This window comes from Trematomus bernacchii, unplaced genomic scaffold (assembly GCF_902827165.1).
Source record: "Trematomus bernacchii unplaced genomic scaffold, fTreBer1.1, whole genome shotgun sequence".
NCBI lineage: Eukaryota > Metazoa > Chordata > Actinopteri > Perciformes > Nototheniidae > Trematomus > Trematomus bernacchii.
In genome coordinates this window covers 15650681-15672076 of record NW_022987828.1, presented here as the reverse complement: position 1 = coordinate 15672076, position 21396 = coordinate 15650681, and the positions used below count along the sequence as shown (strand labels likewise).

At 39.6% G+C, this 21396-nt stretch overlaps 1 protein-coding gene across 15 annotated transcripts in view; it reads right to left on the bottom strand.

Moving 5' to 3' along the window:
* LOC117499529 (mitogen-activated protein kinase kinase kinase kinase 3-like) overlaps window positions 1-21343 on the bottom strand; it is a 49227-nt gene extending 27884 nt beyond the window's left edge. For all 15 annotated transcript variants that reach the window (XM_034151950.1, XM_034151954.1, XM_034151953.1 and 12 more), the window contains exons 1-11: window positions 21121-21343; window positions 4407-4464; window positions 3468-3558; window positions 3210-3274; window positions 3040-3095; window positions 2356-2403; window positions 1763-1805; window positions 1477-1549; window positions 833-964; window positions 341-403; window positions 109-190 (exon numbers count right to left, since the gene is read on the bottom strand). In XM_034151950.1, coding sequence (XP_034007841.1) covers window positions 109-190; window positions 341-403; window positions 833-964; window positions 1477-1549; window positions 1763-1805; window positions 2356-2403; window positions 3040-3095; window positions 3210-3274; window positions 3468-3558; window positions 4407-4464; window positions 21121-21219 — 810 coding nt within the window. In that variant the 5' untranslated portion in view covers window positions 21220-21343. The remainder of the gene's footprint in view (window positions 1-108; window positions 191-340; window positions 404-832; window positions 965-1476; window positions 1550-1762; window positions 1806-2355; window positions 2404-3039; window positions 3096-3209; window positions 3275-3467; window positions 3559-4406; window positions 4465-21120) is intronic.
* Window positions 21344-21396: the final 53 nt, after the last annotated feature.

Genomic DNA, 21396 nt, shown 5'->3' with positions numbered 1-21396 from the left:
AGTGTAACCTGCAGAGTGTATCCATAAATACCAGTGAAGTTGGGATGGGCTACCCTATTTAGAGTAATCTGTTTGTTTTAAAGAAGTGTAAACGTGTTGTTTTATCACCTGCAGCAGCTTCTCAGCTGTGGGCCTCTTCTTGGTGTTCTTGGTGAGGGCTAGTTTGCAAAAATGGTGGAAGTTATTTGTCCTGGAGAGAGAGGGAAAGAGTAAGGGTTAATATTTTGGTCTTGTGACAAGCAGGGCAAATGTTTGATCAAACCGTGTAATCTTCGCAGAGTAGGGTTGCATCGTAATTATATCTCAATGGATGAAGGTAGTAAAAAAGGGGGTCTCTTACCATTTCACTTTATCTTTCAACTTAGGAGGCTGGAAATTACTCTTGGTCATTAAGAAGAGAGCCCTGCAGAAAAAAAAGAGAGATATTAAACACTAGTACCGACACATAACGTGAAATAGCCTTAAACCATGCACACATTTAATCAGCAAGAAGCATATACATTATCGACCTTTTTGTCTCACAAGAGGTGTAATAAATACAATTAATGATGGATTTGATGGTTCTGTATTTGGTGAATTATAAAACGTACAAATCGTGAAGTGATACATTTTAATAAATGACTTATTAGGACTATAAAAACTGATGGAATATCTCCACTCCAATCACAATGTGTAGGAAGAATTACACTTTCCATATCACATTAAAACAAGGCCCTTTCTTTTTTAAATATAACATTGTTTCCCATCGACTGCAGGTCTCCACGCTGCCATCATCACATTATCACCGCCCAAATAGCTTTTCTACCCATCACACACACAGACATTCCTCTACCTCATGGGGTGCAGGTCAAACATGGGGGGCTGTAGTTCAGCCAGCTCTATTGCCGTAATGCCCACAGCCCAGATATCACACAGCTGGTTGTAGCCTCCTTTCCTCTCGACTGCTGCTACCTCTGGAGCCATCCTATGGAGCGAGACAGAAGGAGGTCATGAACAAAAAAAAGGGATAGAATAGGAGTAAAATATGTATTAAACCAGGTTAATTAAACAGCCACACACATGAACAACGTTTTCTACAGCTTTTCTCTCTAGCTGCTGCCCTGAGGGGCCCCACAGTGACCCCTGATGTTAACCTCTGACTTTATAATGTTCCTTATTCTGTAGGAGCCCCTTCAGGACCAAAGAAATTGTGTTGTTGAGGTTTTGTTAAAGTAAGAATAGTGTGGTTCTACTCGATATGCACTTAGAACTTATCAGCTAACTCAATCGATACCTGAAGCACGTACAAAATGCATGGTGAAAAATTCCTGTTGTATGACCGTTAGACACATTTCATCTTGCCACATGACGTAAGAGACTTTATTGACTTCCAACACATTCCCCAAACTGATTGCCTTTTGACCTCATTCAGTAAGAAGTTGTATAATATACATAAAACATGCAATGTCAAAGGAGATGAAGGAGTACAAAACCAACCAGTATGGAGTTCCAATGAAAGACTTCCTCTTGGCGAGAGTTGCTGTGATCTGGGCCGATACTCCAAAGTCAGCTATGGAGAGAAAAAGGACGAGAAGAGAACAAAGGGGGGAGAGGAAAATGGAAGAAGAATGAGAATAAAAGAGGGAAAGGATTGACAGAAATTATGATATGAAGGGGGAGACAGAAAAAAGACAGAGAAGGAAACCAAGTCAGTAAAAGAGGCCATTCAGGTTCAGTCGGGGGAAGCAGAAGGTGATTGCAGATCTCTGCGTGTTCCACTCACCTAGCTTAACATAGCCGTTGTCTGTCAGGAGGATGTTTGCTCCCTGTCAGACACAAACACGCCACATATCAGCATCAAACTAAAGATTTCACACTTCAAGTCAATTCAAATTAACTTCAGTTAAAGGAGCAGGCAGCAGTGAAGGTTTGCTGCAAAGTGCCTTTTCACTGATCAATGCAGCCTGCAGCTATGAATCAATTATCATTTTCATTGGAACAAACACAATCAGCTGAACAATTATCACTAAATGACTGTGCTTGCCTTTTTCCCTGAATGAATTGATCATTATTTACCTCTCATTGTTCATAATTTAGGATGAAAAGGAAATGGCTTTACAACACTTCACTTCACAACCATGTGGTGGACAAAAATCACAGAAAGAGAAGTGTGAAAGAAAGTAATCTATTACAACAACCCAGCTTTGATTCCTACTAATGAGAACATTTGAGAGTGTTTGATTAAAAAGTCACATATTCTGTGTCGCCATCGTAGTGATTTATACTCAAACAGGAGGTTATAAGTGACTTGGAAAGGCCTTAAGTATTCAAACATACTGGTATTCATTTATTTCTTACAGGTGTCTCCAAACTCACCTTGATGTCTCTGTGCATTTTGCCTTTATTGTGTAGGTAGTATAAACCCTGTGAACACAAACACACAGCAGCTGGTGTTAATGACAGTGGCAGAATAAAGGAAACAGTCATGTGATCAAAATAACAACAGGGCTAGGTAAAACTAAATAGAGCTTTTCCTTATTGTCAAAATAGATTTTTAGATATTTTTCCTCAGGAACAACTTGTGGTTCAATAAAAAGCAGATGTTGGGAAATTGGCTTAACTCACAGTTGGCAGCGCTGACATATTATCTGTGACACTGTGCAGTGTTTCCTCTGTCATAGTATGCAGCTGTAACGCTTTGGCAAATAAATCCTGTTTTTTTTCTTCCAAATATCCTTTTAGTTTAATTCATGATTTGATTTGAGTGGTTCCCCTTTCATTTTGAACATGTACAATACCATTTATCTGTTAAATCATAAAAAAGTAATTTTCTAAAAAGCACAAGGAAGCCACTTTTATCAACATACAGCAAAGGCCAACTATTACTCAAGATATGTTCATCATTATTAATAGTATTGAAGTCTACGGTCTTATAATTTCACAAAAAGAGATATTTAAGCATTTCCAGCTCAGCCGATTAACAATCAGACCTAACCTGTGTGTATTCCCCCTCTCATATTAAATATATAAAAGCATTGACAATAAGTGTAGTATTTGTACCTGCAGGGTCTCCCGTGACATGTAGGCTATCTGTGACTCTGACAGAGGCCCGGTTACTGCAGGAGGCAAACAAGGGGGGGGAAAAGACAGATGGGTTAACATCACAGTGAGAGAAAGGGTATAAAAACAACACAGTTAAAATCAAAATGTGTGTGTTTGGTTGTTCTTACCATGATAGATATCCTGCAGGGAACCTCCTCCACAGTACTCCATACTGATCCATAACTTATCTCTCCTGTAGCACACAGAGAACACAGTGTAAGAACATCTTTCCCCAACACTTATCAGTCTTTTACTTTCTCACACACACACCATATTTGACCTTCTTTGACAAATATATGCTACGACAACAGGCATTAACGTCATGAATATATATATAATCTATTTATCAAATATTGCGTATGACAAATACATTCACACATACTTACCGGAGATAACTGCCAAAATAGGCTACGATGTTGGAGTGCTTACAGTCTTTCATCATTATAATCTCCTGCTGGACGACAGCAAAGTCCTCACCTGGAAACACACACACACACACACACACACACACACACACACACACACACACACACACACACACACACACACACACACACACACACACACACACAACACACACACACACACACACACACACACACACACACACACACACACACACACACACACACACACACACACACACACACACACACACACACACACACACACACACACACACACACACACACACACACACACACACACACACACACACACACACACACACACACACACACACACACACACACACACACACACACACACACACACACACACACACACACACACACACACACACACACACACACACACACACACACACACACACACACACACACACACACATTATTATACTGATAATCTGCTATCTTAATGCTTGACATGGTTATCATTATTCACGAAGCAACAGAAAAGTGGATAAGTGGGTTTGTTCATTGATGTGTGCCTCATTAGTGTGTGTGTGTGTGTGTGTGTGTGTGTGAATGATGAGTGGCAGTGTAACAGGATGGAAAGCAGCAGAGAGGGTTTTAACATAATTTCCTTCATTGAGTTTCACAATTAAAGACCTTAATTATTTAGCAACAGTGTGATGGAAACATTTTCTTCATTTTCTTCCTTAACGTAGGAATGGAAAATGGAAACCAAAGCAGCAGCTGAGTGAAAAATAGGTCTGATGAATGAAACAGAGCTTAAGGAAAAAGATGGTGAGAGAACTGCAGAGAGGAATTAAAGAAGATTTGAGGAAGACTAGGAAAAAGGGTTAGAGAAGATGGCAGCCAAAAGGGAGATAAAGGAATCTGAAGAAAGATGAGATAACTCACCCGGTTCCAGTTTGATGACTTTGATGGCGGCCAGCTCTCCTGTGTTTACATTTCGAGCCTAAAGGACGGAAAGAGAGAAAGTGAGTCACTGAAATACTGAAACCAGCCCATTATATGACTTTCGGGAAATCAGGAAATCAGGCAACACGTTGATCCTGGCTACATTTGTGCCACATCATTTAACTAGCCATTTAAACCACTTTGGTTATAATGGAGACATGTTCACGGGAAAAACAGCAGGCGCTTTGAAACGGTGTAAAGCCCGCGTCACACTGTCCCGAAATTGACACCAGATGGACACACGAATATGGAATTGTGAATTTCGCATGAAGATGGCCCCTAACTTGGTCAGTTAACAGCCAAGTTAAGCCAAGCAACAGCCGAAGCAAGTACGATGCCTACAGAAGGCCACACGATGGCGCCCGAACCACACACGAAGGCAACATTTACATTACATTTAAGACATACAACTGCAACGACAGTAACAAAAACAATGTAATATCCTTTTCAGTTTCACAGAACACAAATTGGGTTATTTACATAATATGTTTACATGATTTTGTTGTGCAATAAATGCAATCTCGATGTCATCGTACTATAATACGATGGCTACACGACGGCATTGCGAGTGCTTCACGTAGTCATGTTGCCTTCCTAAGACAATCGGGCAGCTTCTCGTTTCCTTCGTATTGTCTTCGTGAGGCGAAAAATGCCCGATGGCACCGATGATCACACGAAGATGACACGATTTGACAAGATGCCCTCACGCTGGCCTTACGAAGGGCAAAATGGACACACGAATTCAACACGAAAATGAACCTTCGCAAGGTCTTTCGGCAATTTTTTGGCATGCCAAAGATGTTGCCAGCGCTCACGAAGTTGCTGCCGGAGCCTGAGAAACTCCACCGGCGGTCATACGATATGGCTTAAGATGCCCTCACGAATGGCCTGGTGTTGTTACGATCAGAGTCAAATTTGAACATTTCCTTTATCGTGTGTACATCTGGTGTCAATTTCGGGACAGTGTGACGCGGGCTTCTCAATTACCTTTAATTCATTTCTCTGACACTTGATTCCTCGACCTTTATCATGTTAACTAATGGCAATAAATAGAGCCTTTATCAGCAATCTTCCTCATGTATGCATAAATTACACAATTGAGGTTGTATCAGGGTTCAAATGTTTGCTCTGCTGCAAAATAATGCGACCTGCAATACAATACACCTGTCGTCATTCCTCAGAACATGAAGTGCACTATGTGGTTTGCAGCCTGTATAGCCATTTCAAAATACCAGAAGTCATGAATAGCACACTCACAGCTCATTTAAAAACACACACACATAACGTGGACTGACGTGTACTTTGACAGAAAATCGAGAAAGCGTTTCCTGTATTCCTGAAAAGCTGACATTTATCGAAAAAGCAGTGGTTTAGCAGGATACTGAGGATGACTTTCTATAAATAGTGAGCTGTGTTTACATTTAGCAGCAGAGCTGGTGAGGCAGCAGAGGAATTCTATATGAAATATTCATGAATAAAACATGCTCTTTCAGAGGAGACATGAATTGCTTCTCTCAGACCAAGAATGTGCCAGCCAGTATGACTGCGAGTGACATTGCAGAAGTATGAGAATGAGAGGCAGTGTTTGTGAGTGAGCGGGAGAAAGAGGCGCCTTTACTGTAGATAACTGATAAAAAGTTAAAAACCGTGAACAGACTGTGAGTAACGTGTCATGCCTTAAACTAGGGCTGAACGATTAATCGATTTTGAATCGAAATCGCGATTTGAAATTATGTGATTATCAAATCGCAAAGCCTGCGATTTAAAAAATGTTTGTATTTATTTTTATTTTTATTTTATAGATTTATTTTCTTTATTTTCTTGTGTGTCAGTCATCCACACCAATCAGAAGTGATGTTTTCCACATGTACCAGCCATTGTTAACCAATCAGAAGTGGCCCATGATAGAAGGTGATAGACAGATTGATCCAATCACCTGCCAAGTATTTTTGAAAGTGCCTGCCCTTTTCCAAATGACTTCCAATGGAGCTTTCCTAGATGGTTTGGTGAAACAAAGCATCCGAGTCAGGTTAGTAATGCTCCATCACATGTTCTACATCTATTACAGGGTGAATCTTAAACTGAAGCTTGACTTTAAAGCAACCCAACGGAAGTTTCATGTAAGTTTAGTTCTTTCACTCGTAGCTCGGGCTGCGGGGTGCTAGAGACGGGAGCACGTTGATACGACCTTCCTAGCCGGAGATATGGCCGCATTTTACAATAAACTTCCGTTGGGTCGCTTAAAAACAAATATCGCAAATCGAATCGCAATCGCAAAAATCGCAATTAGATTATTTCCCCAAATCGTGCAGCCCTACCTTAAAACACTTCTATCTTCAATGGAGACAACAACAGAGACAGAAACACCCTCATCTACCCTGATTCTGGCTGGAGACTAAACAGCATATTTATGCAGCATTAGAGAGAAAAACATGACATTTTCCTCATTTTTCTGGTCTGTTCACTTTATTGGGACGTTGTGACATAATGCAGGGTGTACTTTCTGCTTTTAAAAGAAAATTCATAAAGCCTCAAGCATTGGAGGCATTTCTGTTTCCCTATTATCACACCAGGACCAAACACTTTCATGCCTGATGACAAGTTTTTTTAATAAGGCTGCACGATGGAGGAAAATAAGTCGTGTGTATATTGTGATTGCAATCATGCGTGGGATAAATAAATAGATACTTAAGTGTAACTTTCTAACGTCTGTCTTTCGGTTTACTGCCAAAATACATGATATAGCTTATTGAATTAACTATTTGAAAGATAAAAGGAGTTTATTTTCACCAGTTTTATAGCATGCTCCAACTCAATAAATCATGTTGTCAATAAAAACAATATACGTGTGTTTTTCTACGCATCCTTAGATTCATATTTAAAAAAAAATTAGGGCTGTGTCATCTTGATGTGGAGTGTTTGAATTTCAATTCAGTTGTTTGTACTAACTGAATTTATCTCCATAAAGACAAGACAAGACTATTAATAAAAAACGTTTTCAGAAAAATACTGTTAAATTTAAAAGGGCTGTGCAGTAGAAAGCAATATTGGCTGTTCTGGCATTATCAACAGCTCTAACCCATTATAATGTCACAGTGTTCTGTGATAGAGGGATGCATACTGTGCAAACTGAACAGCTCAGTCAGCACGAGCAGTGATAGCCACCATGGCTCAGGGGAAAAGAAAATGGCACCAACAGAAACTCAAATTTCACCAGCAAGGCACATCAGCACTGCCCACACAAGAGGCCTGCAAAAACAGTAACACAATAGTGATGACAAGACTAAATAAAATGAAAAAACCCAAGGAGAACCAAAGCAGAAAACGACAGCACTAACTAAATCAACCAGTGACATGAAAGACAACAATTAATTGTACTTTTGTCAATGAAGAACGCAAGGATTTATCTAGAGCAGGGGTGTCAGAAAAATATACGAAGGGCTAGGCCACTCACTAGAGGTATATTGCCTCATAAATTCAGTTATAAGTTAGCAAAATCAATCACATGTAGGTAAAGTATGCTTGGGAGTATTGGCAGCTCATCCCTTAAAACAGAAGCCTCAGATTAATTATAATATGGAGAAATATGAAGGGTGTATTTCAAGCTTGTTATGTAAATAAGTCATTGGGCTTTTTTCTTATCAACTCAGATATGTTAGAAAATGTTTCCAACTTGACTTGACTGAATTTATTTGAAAAGTGGTCTTATTAATAACACATGAAAACGACTGTGTAATATATGTTTACAATTATATTTAAGAAGTACAATATAAGACAAGCACAAGTTTCATTTGTGGGCCATATTCCATTGTACTTTTTGAATTTGCTGAGGGCTGATTCAAAATGGTCCACGGCCGCAATTGGCCCCGGGGGCCGTAGTTTTGACACCCCTGAGCTAGAGGAAGACCAAGGCCCCGCTCACACGGGACCGTTTGCGTTTATGCACAGTATGCGTATTCAAAAAAGTCTTCCGTTCACATGCATTTGTTTCATTTAACGTGTCTGTTTAAACGAGGCCGCTGGAAACGCTGTAGTACATATGCTGGGACTGTAAGTGGCGCTGTAACTTCCGCCAAAATACACCAAAAGCCGCGAAGAAGAGCAGCCTGGAGCAGCCCCGCAGCAATGTTGCCATGGCTACCCTTCTGTTTAAGCCCTGAAACTGAAACTGAAACTGAAAGAAACTGAAAGAAACCGAATCTGTTGTTGCTGATGGTTGTGGTAGAGGAGCTGTATATTTTTGCACTAATATCTGTAGCATGGTCAGTAGCAGTAGCTACTGACAGGAGGAAGTCAGTGTGTGTGGCGATTGCTGGTATTCAGCGGGATATAGTCATTTCCTCAGCATATGGATAAATGCAACGGGGAAGTTAACTGAAAGAAACCAAGAAGCACGTCTCTGTGGATATTGCATCGAGAGGACGGCTCAGAAAGAGAGATATTCTCTACAAACACCGGGTGAGATGCACCTTTGTCAATATAATGGATCAATGCATGAAATCTGACTCTGTTTATTTTGTTTAAGGAGTATAATGGGCGTTAACAATTCTGGTTTGCCTTTTATAATATTATTTCATTCAAGAACCCCTTGTGCGTTTAATTAACACAGCTATTTTTGATAGTTGCTAGTACAGCAGTGAGCAGGAGAGGCGGGGCTATCCTATTTTTCCAGGAAATATTCGTATAGAGGTGATTACACGGACTCGGTTGACCCCCCAGAGCGTTTCGTTTGCAAATCTATCCACCTTGGGACCCGTTATTGTTTGTGGGGTCAGTTTCTATCGGCCTCGTGTAAATAATAGGGCTATACGCACGCGAAACTATGCAGATACAAGCAGTTTTCTCCTCGTGTAAACGGCGCCCAAGAGAGAAGAAGAACAACAGACGACAACCCACACCAAACAAAGCTGAGGCAGGGAGGGAGGGGACATAAAGAGACGTAAACAGTGCAGGAGAAGACAGAAGCCGAGTGGAGAGCAGAGACAGTGTCTTCAGTCAGCAGACACACAACAGATGACTCATAGCGCTCACAGAACAACACAGCCTGACTTCACTGGACGAGGGACCGACTGCAGCATCGATAACTAGCAACTAAAAATGAATCTGTGATCATCCAGGCTTTCTCAAACTTTCATGCAGACACAAACTCAACTTTTCCACCACAAAGTGTGATTTCTGCAATGCATATGACAATAAAACCTTTGAATCTTGAATCTTTGAAAAGTTAAGAAATAAGGACATTTTCTTTTGCCTGGCTCCAAACTATTGCATTGCCACATGGCTTGATGTGCTTCTACTACACAGTAATGAAGAAACTAAGCTTATATCCATTCTTAACACTGCTATTAGGCCTTGTGTAAGTGCTTGTCCGTGTGTGTGTGTGCTTGCGTGTCCGTGTGTCCGTGTGTGTGTGTGTGTATGTGTGTCATATATCCAGCATATGGACAGCTCAGTGGAGGCTTGGTGTGACATTTCACTCTCTCCTCTCTCTGACCATGAAAAACAAACAGCGTAAGCAAAAGGCAGCGCTCTGTGCTGATCACACTCAGTTTGATCTGTAACCCTGCAACTACTGTAAGAACAAACAGGAATTAACCATTTGATTTTATTCTATATTTGGGTTACAGTGCTTTTTAAATTGTGTTAAATCTGACAGACACTATTTACAGTTAATTCTGTGTGACAGTTGTCATGGGAGACGAACTCCTGGCAGGTGGCTTGTCTGGTAGACTGTTTTGCATAAGGTCAGAGGTCAATGAAGGGTTGTTTCAGGTGCCAGGTTCATGTCGAGTATTCACACTCACTCTCTGCCTAATTACAGATGATGGGAACCAGCAAGGACTCCAGATTGAAAAGCATTTCATTTACCGATTTAATGACCATTTTAAGGATACAAAAAATGACTAATACTGTGGTAATAAAATAGATGACCCTATATGATATACAGCTTGTGATACTGATTTAGACATGACGATTCTGTGATAAATTCTTCCTAGCATATTAGAGTGGATGTATTAATTGATAGATTATATGATTTTATTGAATCGGATACCCGAAAGAATATACGATTGTTAAGAGGAAAGTTATTTAGTATCTATGTGTTTGTCTTATTTTTGTAGATTTTAAAGAGTGTTTCTGTCACTGTCGTCTCCTGTCAAGGTGTCAGACGTTATGTAACACAACTTGAAAAACTTGCCCGCTTAACTGTTCATTGTGTTTACATTCACACGCTCACATACTATCTCATTCTCAATCAGTACTTTGACATTTCCGAGACCGTTAGTTGAAAAGACAATCTTGCCCACGGTTTTCCAACAATGGCCTTGGAGGAGGGGGTTCACACTCACACACATATGAAGGAACAGCCAGATTATTCTGCTACAGTGAGTTTGGGCATTTAGGCCTGAGGCAATTACTACTGCAGGAGTTGTTTATTCACTTCCTCTGAAGATTTTTACCAGAGATTTGAGGTTGTGAAAAGTTTTTATATACTCAACCATTCTTCTTTGACCTTAAAGACTTCAGGCCAAGCAGCAGTTTTCTTTTACTTTATGTATTCTACTTCAACCTATTGACATTACCCACATTGACACATGCATTTCCAAATGTTTATACTACTATCATGTGAAGACCTGTACTCCTGTCTTTTTGTCTTGAGATAAAAATAGGATAACTTCTGATGGTTAACAAACTTCTAAACACTTTCAAAATCCATTGGAACATTTGAAAAACGACTGACACCAAGCTAAAGACAAAACAGCTCTTCTTAAGTCTTTCTCTGCAACATTTTGAAATAGGATTTCCCCACAAGGCTTTGAATTAAGCAACGTGAGACACACACAACCCACTGAGCAAATTGACAAATTATCTCGCTCAAAGTAAAGCTCTTATTTAAGCTGTCATCTCACCACTCATAAGAACCAAGGGGTCAAAGATTGACGGCTATTGCTGTTACATTCTTTAAGTCAAAGCTGGATTCATTAACCATTTTGTGTCCAAGTTGTAAAGGCACCACTCTGCATCTTGTTTTCCCAGAGAGCTACACAGTCATTACCAGGGCATGGCCCCAGGAGGGGAACAGGTGAGGCAGTGAAGTGTGTTTAATTAGCACACCTGTCTTTCCACAAAATAACCAGTCACTGAAGCAAAACACCATTAAATGCGTGCTCACAAACGCATGCTTTCTTCCATTCAGGAGCTTATATTTTAAGAACTGAAACCCTTCCTCCATACACCACAATCTAATCTATGCTGAGTAATCATTTTATCTAGTATTTAGAATAGAAATCCTTCTTTCTTAAAGTGATGGCTTCTGCCAATAGCAATATAACTGCATTTGTTTCCAATACATCTCAACTGGGATCAAATGAAATCACTGAAGTGGAGCTCCAATGTAAACTATATGGCACAAAAATCACAAAGCAGTTTCATTAAGTTTGAGAACTTGGCTTATCTTGAAATAACTTAATCTCAACCCTACTCTTTTAAATCCATCTGCCATATGATTCAAGAACGTTTTGAAAGATGGTTGAGGTTGTTGTTCAAAACTAAGAAGAACAAGTACTGATTGAATGAATGTAACTGATCCGCACCGATGAAATCAACATGTGGTGTCGGCCTGTGATTTCACATACCACACACTCCTGCTATACTGACACACCCCAACAGTGTGTGCATGTATCAATGTGTGTGTGTACAGTGAGTGTAAGACGTTTAAGGCTGCATAATGAATCTTTTCAGCGTCAACACTTTGATGTGCCCATGAGGAATAGTCACATAAGAGCCGAGGTATAATATCGTGCTACAACTTTTATGCTGCTCGATGCTTGAAGAACTTTCATTTCATTCTCCATGAATAATCTACAAAAAGAGTCTGTCTGATATAACTTACTCAAATGTAAGGGTATGCGCAGTTTGTTTCTTGCAAGTTACATGCAGGTTCTACTTGAACAAGGAACCGTCAAAAACTACAATCGTAGACAATTTCTCAACCAACCAAGCAGGGCTCTCTCGACTATAACTTGAGAATAACCGAGGAACTGTAGAAGAAACAACTGAAAAAAAGGAGATACAGAAACATAACGACACTTCTTGTATTGAAATATCTCAGTTACAGACAGGATGATGTTGACCAGAAACAAATACTTTTATTTCTTCTTTTGCAATGTATAGGAAATCAAAAAATATTGCATGTTTGTTTCCAATGTTCTTCATCAATAATGCAGTTTAGGAAGAATAAAAACAAAACACGCAATGACTCAATATTCCCGCCACCCTTCATTGCTCATATTTCATTTCTAATCTGAGGCAATCACTTGGTATAAAACAAACATTTAGTCCAATACAGGTCTGAGCTCCTCCAACGATCACATGAGTGCACAACCTCAAAATAGGATTTGACACTTGTGCTAACATGATACCAAGATGTTCAGCAGCAGATTTGCACCCTGGCAGAGATTTGAATACCAAAGGTGCTCAAAACAAGCCTCACAGACGTATTGCCTTCCCGGTTAGTCAGTGACCAGCTTTTAGTTTAAAGGGGACATATCATGCAAAATGCACTTTTGTACGTCTTTTACACATGAATATGTGTCCCCGGTGTTCCAGGGAACTCACCAAGTGTCAGAAAACACAACCCTCTCTATTTTCCTCCATACCCAAAACTCTAAAAAAAGGGGCTGCAACGGATCTGATAAAAACTGATCCAGATTTGAACACTGTCCTGACGTCAGGACGGTGGCGCTACGGCTGTTGGGCCAACTCCACCAATCAGGAGGAGACAGCCACGGCCATTGCCGTTCGAAAGCGCTGGAGACGCTGTAGTACATATGCCAGGCCAGTAGATGGTGCTGTTCTCACTGAATCTGCCCTTTCAAATCCAGAACTAAAAAATGTCAAATTGAGCAAAATGAGGCATGGCTAAAATGCATGATCTGTTTGGTATTTTGAAAAAAAAAAAGTATAAATATGCCTTATATAGGTATGGTCCTACACTATATTATTCAAATATAGCATGATAGGTCCACTTTAAGGGACACATTACTCTCGCTGTTGTGCCCATCATTGCATGGTTAAGGAATTCAGAGCTCAGTAGCAGCTCTTCTAGAATAAAAGTAAAATAAAATGTTTACAGATAAAACATAGCACTGTAAATAATATGTGCGTCTGAAGGGGAAGTCCCAACACCATTATTTATTTTGTGTTGACCCGCCCTGCAGAGTGTCATGCCATTCACTGTCTGCACTGTAAACAGTCTGCAAACCAACAGCTCATCCCTGCAGGGACTTTGTTAATCATTCAGTATTTTATTAAGAAGCAAATACTAGCTACATGATCTCTAAACTTTAATAATGGTTGAACTGGACTTTAATTAGCCCGCTAAGCCCTGGACTGGCTTGGCCGTTTGTTTGCATAGTAAAAATAAATGTAGTGCTTTAAGCAGGCGATGGAAAGTGTGTTTGGACAGTCTGTTCAGACGCGAACTGTCAAATAATACACTGTAGACTCACTATGAAGGCATCGGTAAGACATATAAGACTTCATAAATGAAAGGTGGAAAGTAAAATTAATTTCCAATAGGTTTGTCACATCTGTAGTTTTCACGACATACAGTAGGTAAGAGTTCACAATATAAATAAAACATGTTATAAAAAATAATGCTCAGGTAAATTATCAGGTAAATTCATCATTAACTTTATCTATATCACTGCAACCCTACTTTTACATTAACCACTCTATTTAGGGCCTTTAATAAGTCTTTACTGAATACCACTACTTACTGAAGGAAATGTAATTTGATTTTTTAAAACTTAACACCATAGACAGACACCAAACTCAACACACCTGTAAGTACAGCGGCTGAATGTCAAATGACTTCAGAGCTATTTTTCTTACTGGTACATCTGGTTTCGTCTCTTGCCCCTACACCGTGTCATTAACTGTAAATGCTATCTGACTAACTTATCAATATGTCACAGCACCAGTTACATAGAGACAAATTCCTGCACACAATAATTATTTGAGTTCACAAACTGAAACCAGACAGCCAGGATGGGGACTTTATTTCTGATCAACAGGCCAGAAGAGGGATATCAGGAACCTTGCTTCACTTCAGAGCTATTTGTGAATGCACATCCACCTCAGAGAGGAACCACTGGAGGAGCAGAGACAAAAACAGGATGGTTCTGGGCCAGCAGCTCTTAATTGTGACTCCACAGCCATATGTGTGTGTGTGCATGTGGCAATACAATGATACAGTTTTGTGTGTGTGTGTGTGTGTGTGTTGTGCAGCAGGCTACTGGACTAGTGTAAAACAATAGGACATGAACACACACGAAGGAAGTGAATATTCCTGGACCAGGGCTGCCCAGCTCTCACACACACACACACACACACACACACACACACACACACACACACACACACACACACACACACACCACACACACACACACACACACACACACACACACACACACACACACACACCCACACACACACACCACACACACCAACCACACACACACACACACACAACAACCACACACACACACACACACACAACACACACACACACACACACACACACACACACACACACACCACACACACACACACACACACCACACACACACACACACACACACACACACACACACACACACACACACACACACCACACACACACACACACACACACACACACACACACACACTTTTTCAATTAATTGTGCAAGCTACTTCATTTTAAGCTGCAGTGATTAGTTGACTTATAAATTAGCCATCAACAGAAGAAATAAACAACTGGATGGTAAAAAAATGTTTAGCAGAACTGCTGTTTTGTTAAATATTATAGATACTGAATCTTCTTGGGTTTTGGACTGAAACACTAAATATTTAAAAGACATCACCATGGAAAAACAGGGATGACACTTATTACCATTTTTATTTGATACACCAAACTGAACAAATAATCTAGAAAATAATCAGTAAACTAATAGATAGTGAAACAAATTGTTAGTTTTTGCCCTACCTAATATAACTTAAAGGGGACCTATCATGCAAAATGCACTTTTTGATGTCTTTTATACATAAATATGTATCCAAATCTCTAAAAACGGGGGTACAACGGAGCTGATCCAGATTTGCGTCCGATATGACGTAATATCGGAAATGTGGACCCACGGCACTATCAGAAAGTTGCTATCAGAAACAATGCCTGACTGTTTTGGACGTAATATGGTCGGTGTTTACATTAGCATCGCTAACACTCAGAGCTAACCTGTACTGGAGAGCATGTGTGTGAAGAAGCAGGAAATAAAAAGGAACTCACCTTGTGGTATAACCGGCAAGAGAGAAAGCCTTTGAGCTCCATACTGTTTCAGAAATGATCCTTGATAATCCATGATATGGCGTTTCATCATGGCAGTATTTAGTTTAGACAGTAGCTGCCGGGTCCCGCATGAGCTCAGCCCCCTCCTTTTTTATTTGTTATCAATTTTTTGATAAATAATTATTTATTTTTTTAAAGCTTTATACCCAAAATCAGCACTTTTGAAACATGAGGTGAAATAGAGGGATGAAGCATGGCTAGAATGGGTGATCTGTTTGGTATTTTGAGCAAAACACTTCATTGACATGTTTTTTATATATTTTTATATATCTGAGAGACCCTTGCCTAAAAATAGCATGATTGGTGACCTTTCAATCACGGACTTGTGGATATGAACACCATGATGTCTTCCAATCCCTTTTAAGAGGAATTTATTAAGAAATGATTACCACAATGTTGCCAATCATGTTATTTTTATTTATATTAATTAGGTGCGTCAAAAAAAAATGTTTCAACAGTCGTCATACTGTGCTGGTAAACTCACTAGAAAAGCATGAAAAATGTGCAAGAAAAACAAAGTCTGGTAGCATTTCTTGCCACGTACGTGTGAGTCCCAAAATACCCAGATGGCTGGCATGTTTTCAGAGCACACACACTGCTACAGAAATTGATTTGTCATTAACTGATCTCTGCTGCGATTGAAGGCTGTTGTCTGCCTCTACTTCCTCAATCCACAGCCACTGTCACCTTGAGGAAACAAGCAAGTCATCCTATCCAAACAATATGAGTGACGTCATACCCTGTGTGATGGTAAAGACTTGGCATGTGCATTTTCTTCTGAAGCGCAGACAGTGACAGCTGCTATTACTGCGGCACCCAGAAAACAGGTTTAAATGGATGAAGAGCAACATGTAAGGCTACTACAAGAAGCTCTTTTGAAACACTGTTAATTAACAAATGAGATTTCAAAAGAAATGCATTGTCTTGTTTATATAGTATCCTTGGCATCCGCCACAAAACAGGCTTTTTATATAAACAGGGTTCACACTTTTTCACCAATGACTTCTCCATGACCTTTACCTAATTTTCTATGACCAAAAAAATGACTCTTTCTCAGCGGTACCACTGAAATGGTTTATTTTAACATGAAACAGGAAAATAAGGTCTGCATATGAAACATGTTGGTCCTATCTAAAACAAATCAAATAGTAGGCTTACTAGCTTCTACAGGCTAAAGCAACTAAAATCTCTCACCAGCAAAATACCTCGTCAGTTAAATGCCATTTTACGTTTCATTACTATACGATACAGTATTTATTATCATTATAGTATTACTATTTCGGCGATTAGATAAAATATAAATTATATTTGATGCAAGTTTAGTTAAATTTCCATGACTTTTCCAAAACTTTGGGAAAAATATTGTTTTCCATAACTTTTCCAGGGCCTGGAATTAGCATTTTGAATTTCCATGACTTTTCCAGGTTTTTAATGACCGTAAGAACCCTGTATAAAGCTTGGCTCATCAACTTGAGATATTTCTCCTATTGAGTTTGTCTGGTTTCCAGCATCAGTCAGATTGGTAAACATAAGCATGCCGTGTGCAGTTTTCTGGCATCAGGTTGCAGGAATTCTCAGCTTGGATGCTTCAATGACTAAACGGTTAACTTTTACTGGAATTTCAAGCCACAACCGTGAGAAGCAGTCAAATAAAGGTCCAGGAAAAAAAGGAAATCATTTAATGTGTTCACCAGCAACAACATGAGGTGAGTAGGATGGGTGTTTTTACTAATCGCTAATGATTTCAGTTTAGGAATGGTAGATCCCACGTGAATACTTATAGTTTCAGTAAATTACGCTGGACTCTGCAGAGAGAATCTTCTGTCACCATGTGTGTGATTTTATAGCTCACTAACGATATATATGACTATGTTTCATGTCATAAAGAAGGTTTTTATGAACTATCCATATTGTAAAGCCTGTTTTGTATTCCCCTGTGTGAATAAAAACAATTCTAATTGAAGGACTGAGTATTTCTCATTTTATAAAGAACTTAAGTTCAAAAAGAAATACAAATGTCAAGTAAAGATTTAGAGTATCTCTATTTGTAAATTTCCCCTCTGTGGGACGATAAAGGAATTCTGATTCTGATCCTGATTGTGTACATTGTGTAAACACAGCTTAATATCAAATGTAATGGAGAAATGGTGTATTACAATATGTTAATGCCGTATTATTTCATCATGATGCAATTCCATCTGAAGTCCATCATAATTCAAATGAAATCAATGCCCATCCCTATTGAGAAGACAAACTGGTATTGTAGTAATTCATAAATTATTTTGGGAGTGTCACTACTATTATGATAAGCAATACACTGTGCACACTGATACAGGCCAATTGCACAACCTTAAATGGTGTTATTTCTTTTTCCCCCCTCCTAGACAGCCTGGGGGGTGTCTGTAAAAGTCATCCCTGTCTCACCCTGCCCTCAGGGGCATCTAAAGAATTGCATTCATGGTACTGGGATTGCAAGCTACCTTAATTGAAATGCCTTTAGTGAGTGGGCCACTGACCTGCACCAAACTGTCCTCCTGCACACACTGCCTGCTGTGGTTAAGTAATTAGAAATACAAAAAAAGCCTCAAAACTGATTAATATTATATTTGTTCTCTCTTTAAAAACATCTCTTGGACAGGCCCCCCTTTGGGCAGTCCTGAAATGCTGCTGAGGTATTTCACTCCACAATCCACAGGGATACAACACTCAATATCAGCCAATCCTCCTCCGTTACTTCCTAACTCATAAAGACAACAAGGCTACAAACAGAGCAGGAGAAAGCCAAGCTATATTTCACACTTTGTTTCCTGCTCAAACATTCCTGAGACACCGACTTTTACAGCGCGGTAGAACCAAATATAGTCATCAATGAGGTTAACCAAGTGCCCTGGTGCTTAGAAAGACATCCTTTATCCAGTGGTTTCAGGTAAGAGCCCCTCAGTGTCCTCCACAAAACCCATGTTGTTACAATGAACTAGAGCATTAGCTACAGGATACTTGCATTGTCTATTGTTATCATTTTTATGAATGGATTAATCAACTGCCTGCAGAATTACAGATGTCTTATTTATACACCTGTCATGATCATATAAAATAGATTAAAAGGTATTTGCTTCTCATCACTGTTCTTACATAGTGACCTTTAATGAGGGGAATACTGTCTAACAAGTGTGTCTGAGCCGCTGCTGAAGAGAGCCAGTCAGACCTATGTGTCTGCAACAAGGCAAGATACTGAACCTAAATTAGAAACCAACAAGATAAGCTGCAGGAGAGAGGGAAGCATTGTAGAAAAACAGAAATGCTAAGAAATAGTAACAGGTAGAAGGGTTTTTGGAAGTATTATTATTGGCATCAATGGATAATAGATGGATTCATTGATATGTTCAAAATGACAGAAGGATGTATTGAGTCTTTAGTATACGTTCACAGTCCTGTAATTACCCTAGAGAGCCTAAAGGTTAACCAAACACCATCTGGAGCTATTACAGTGTTTAAATTAATCTCCAGTCTGCCAAAAAGGCCTCTCCCCTCACACAGTGGTGAAATGAAATACCTCAACATAGTCAGAGTGACTCCATTAAAAACAACCACCAAGTTAAGAGTTTGGATGTTCATCTTGCTCGACCTGACTAATACTATAGAGCTGATAAGTAACGCAGATACAACAAAGTACATACATTTTTATAAACGTCCCAATACCTTAATATGTTACGTATGTCACTTAGTTTTTAAATTGCTGCTACTCTTAAAGCCATGGTTGTGTACTTATGTGTCTTTATTATAATTGTATTACTAATGAGTGCTTTCTTCTCTATATTTGATAAGTTAGCTTAGGCTACTCTTTATTATTGATTGTCTTTTATTTTAACCTGTTATGCCACTTTTGCTATAACAATGTACATTTCCAGGACTAATACAGGAATTCGTATTCTGATTCTTAAGCTGCTCATCTAAATAATTGTTTTGAATACTCAGTAGTGCACCTTTCATGCACTTACAGCAATCCTGCAAGATCGCATTTGTTTTTATGTCCGGATGCATTCCTTCACGACTTTATGTGATATCATAAATGTTGCATGGCCTTTCATGCACTTCGACGTTGTATTACTCTAAATTACGTTGTAATGCGTATGATGCACTTATTCTATGTAACATATAACACGCATGGTGATAATGTGACTGTGGTGGAGTTCAGGAACTGCCTCCCCTTTTAATGCTGTCTGCTAACAGGGCCTTGGTACACTGTGGGACCAAAGATACAAGCTAACGCGACATAAACTAGACAGTCTACATAGCAATGAACGTCCAAGTTACTCCAAACCTTGGAATACTTCTTACTTGTGTTAACACATTTATAATAATCATACAAGGTGTTAAAATAAAGGTTGTTGTTGTTGTTTCAGCCAAACTGGATTTCCAGGCAGGCAGCTGTCAGTCTGTATCAGGGCAAAACGGTGACAGTTTTTTAACTAATTTTGCCAAAACTATGCCATATTGTGATTAATGATAAAGCTATAAGGTTGTTTCTGCTTCAGTTTATGTTCCCGGATAAGTAACAAATCACCGCTCGTTGTAATTGTGTCACAATGTTCCAAAGAAAGCCTGGTTAGCTTCTTGATGCTATCATGTTAGCTGCGTCCGTTCTCGGACAGCTAGCGGCTAAACGGCTCCGTCCAAAGCATTCGTTGTTTATCACCAACAGTAATATTTAGACCATAACTACAGTTTGAGACGTAAACACACGTGCATTCGTAGCATGCGTTAATGCTTTGTAACGACCAACACTTGTAGAGTAAAATTACAAGTAAATATTATTTCTGCTCGACAAAACAGATGTAGCTTTAACGTCTGCGCCCGATAACAGGCTTGAGGTGTATAGTCAATGTTAACGACAGATTTGGTTATTTATAAATTATCTGCCATCGAGTATTGTAGGTAATAATTTGAATTCCGTTCAAATTAACCCGGATGTCCACAGTAGTCGGTTAAAAAGGCCAAAACAATAACAGTCATAAAACATCATCTTGGCTACGCGTCCGACAATGGAATTACATTGCATGAGTAGCAGATTAAATACTGCATCAGTAAACATCAAAACGTTAACAATCTTGTATATAATAAACGTGCTAATCGTGGCTGTATTCTTTTGTTTTCTGCTGTTATGACAACACTGACGAGCTACAAAAGGAGAGCTATGCATGTCTAACCCACTGCTTGTCCGATAATGGATCTCTGTGGCTGTTGCTCTCACTGCAGTTTTACCTTGTACACATCTCCGTATGTGCCGCTTCCTATCCGCTGGATCAGCTCGAAATCCTCCTGCGGATTCCTCCGGGACAGGTCGACACTGGAGTCCATCATGTCCACTGCCGATTACGGCGCCGATCGCGTACGGTTAACGAGCCCCAACAATGTATGAAAACAGTAATTTTAAGAAAAACATACGGCGTCAGAAAATCCCAGCCCGATTCCACTGTAGCTCCAACATGGCTTCCACTGCGCAATGAGCATGCGCAATGGACATCATGGCGTACACAG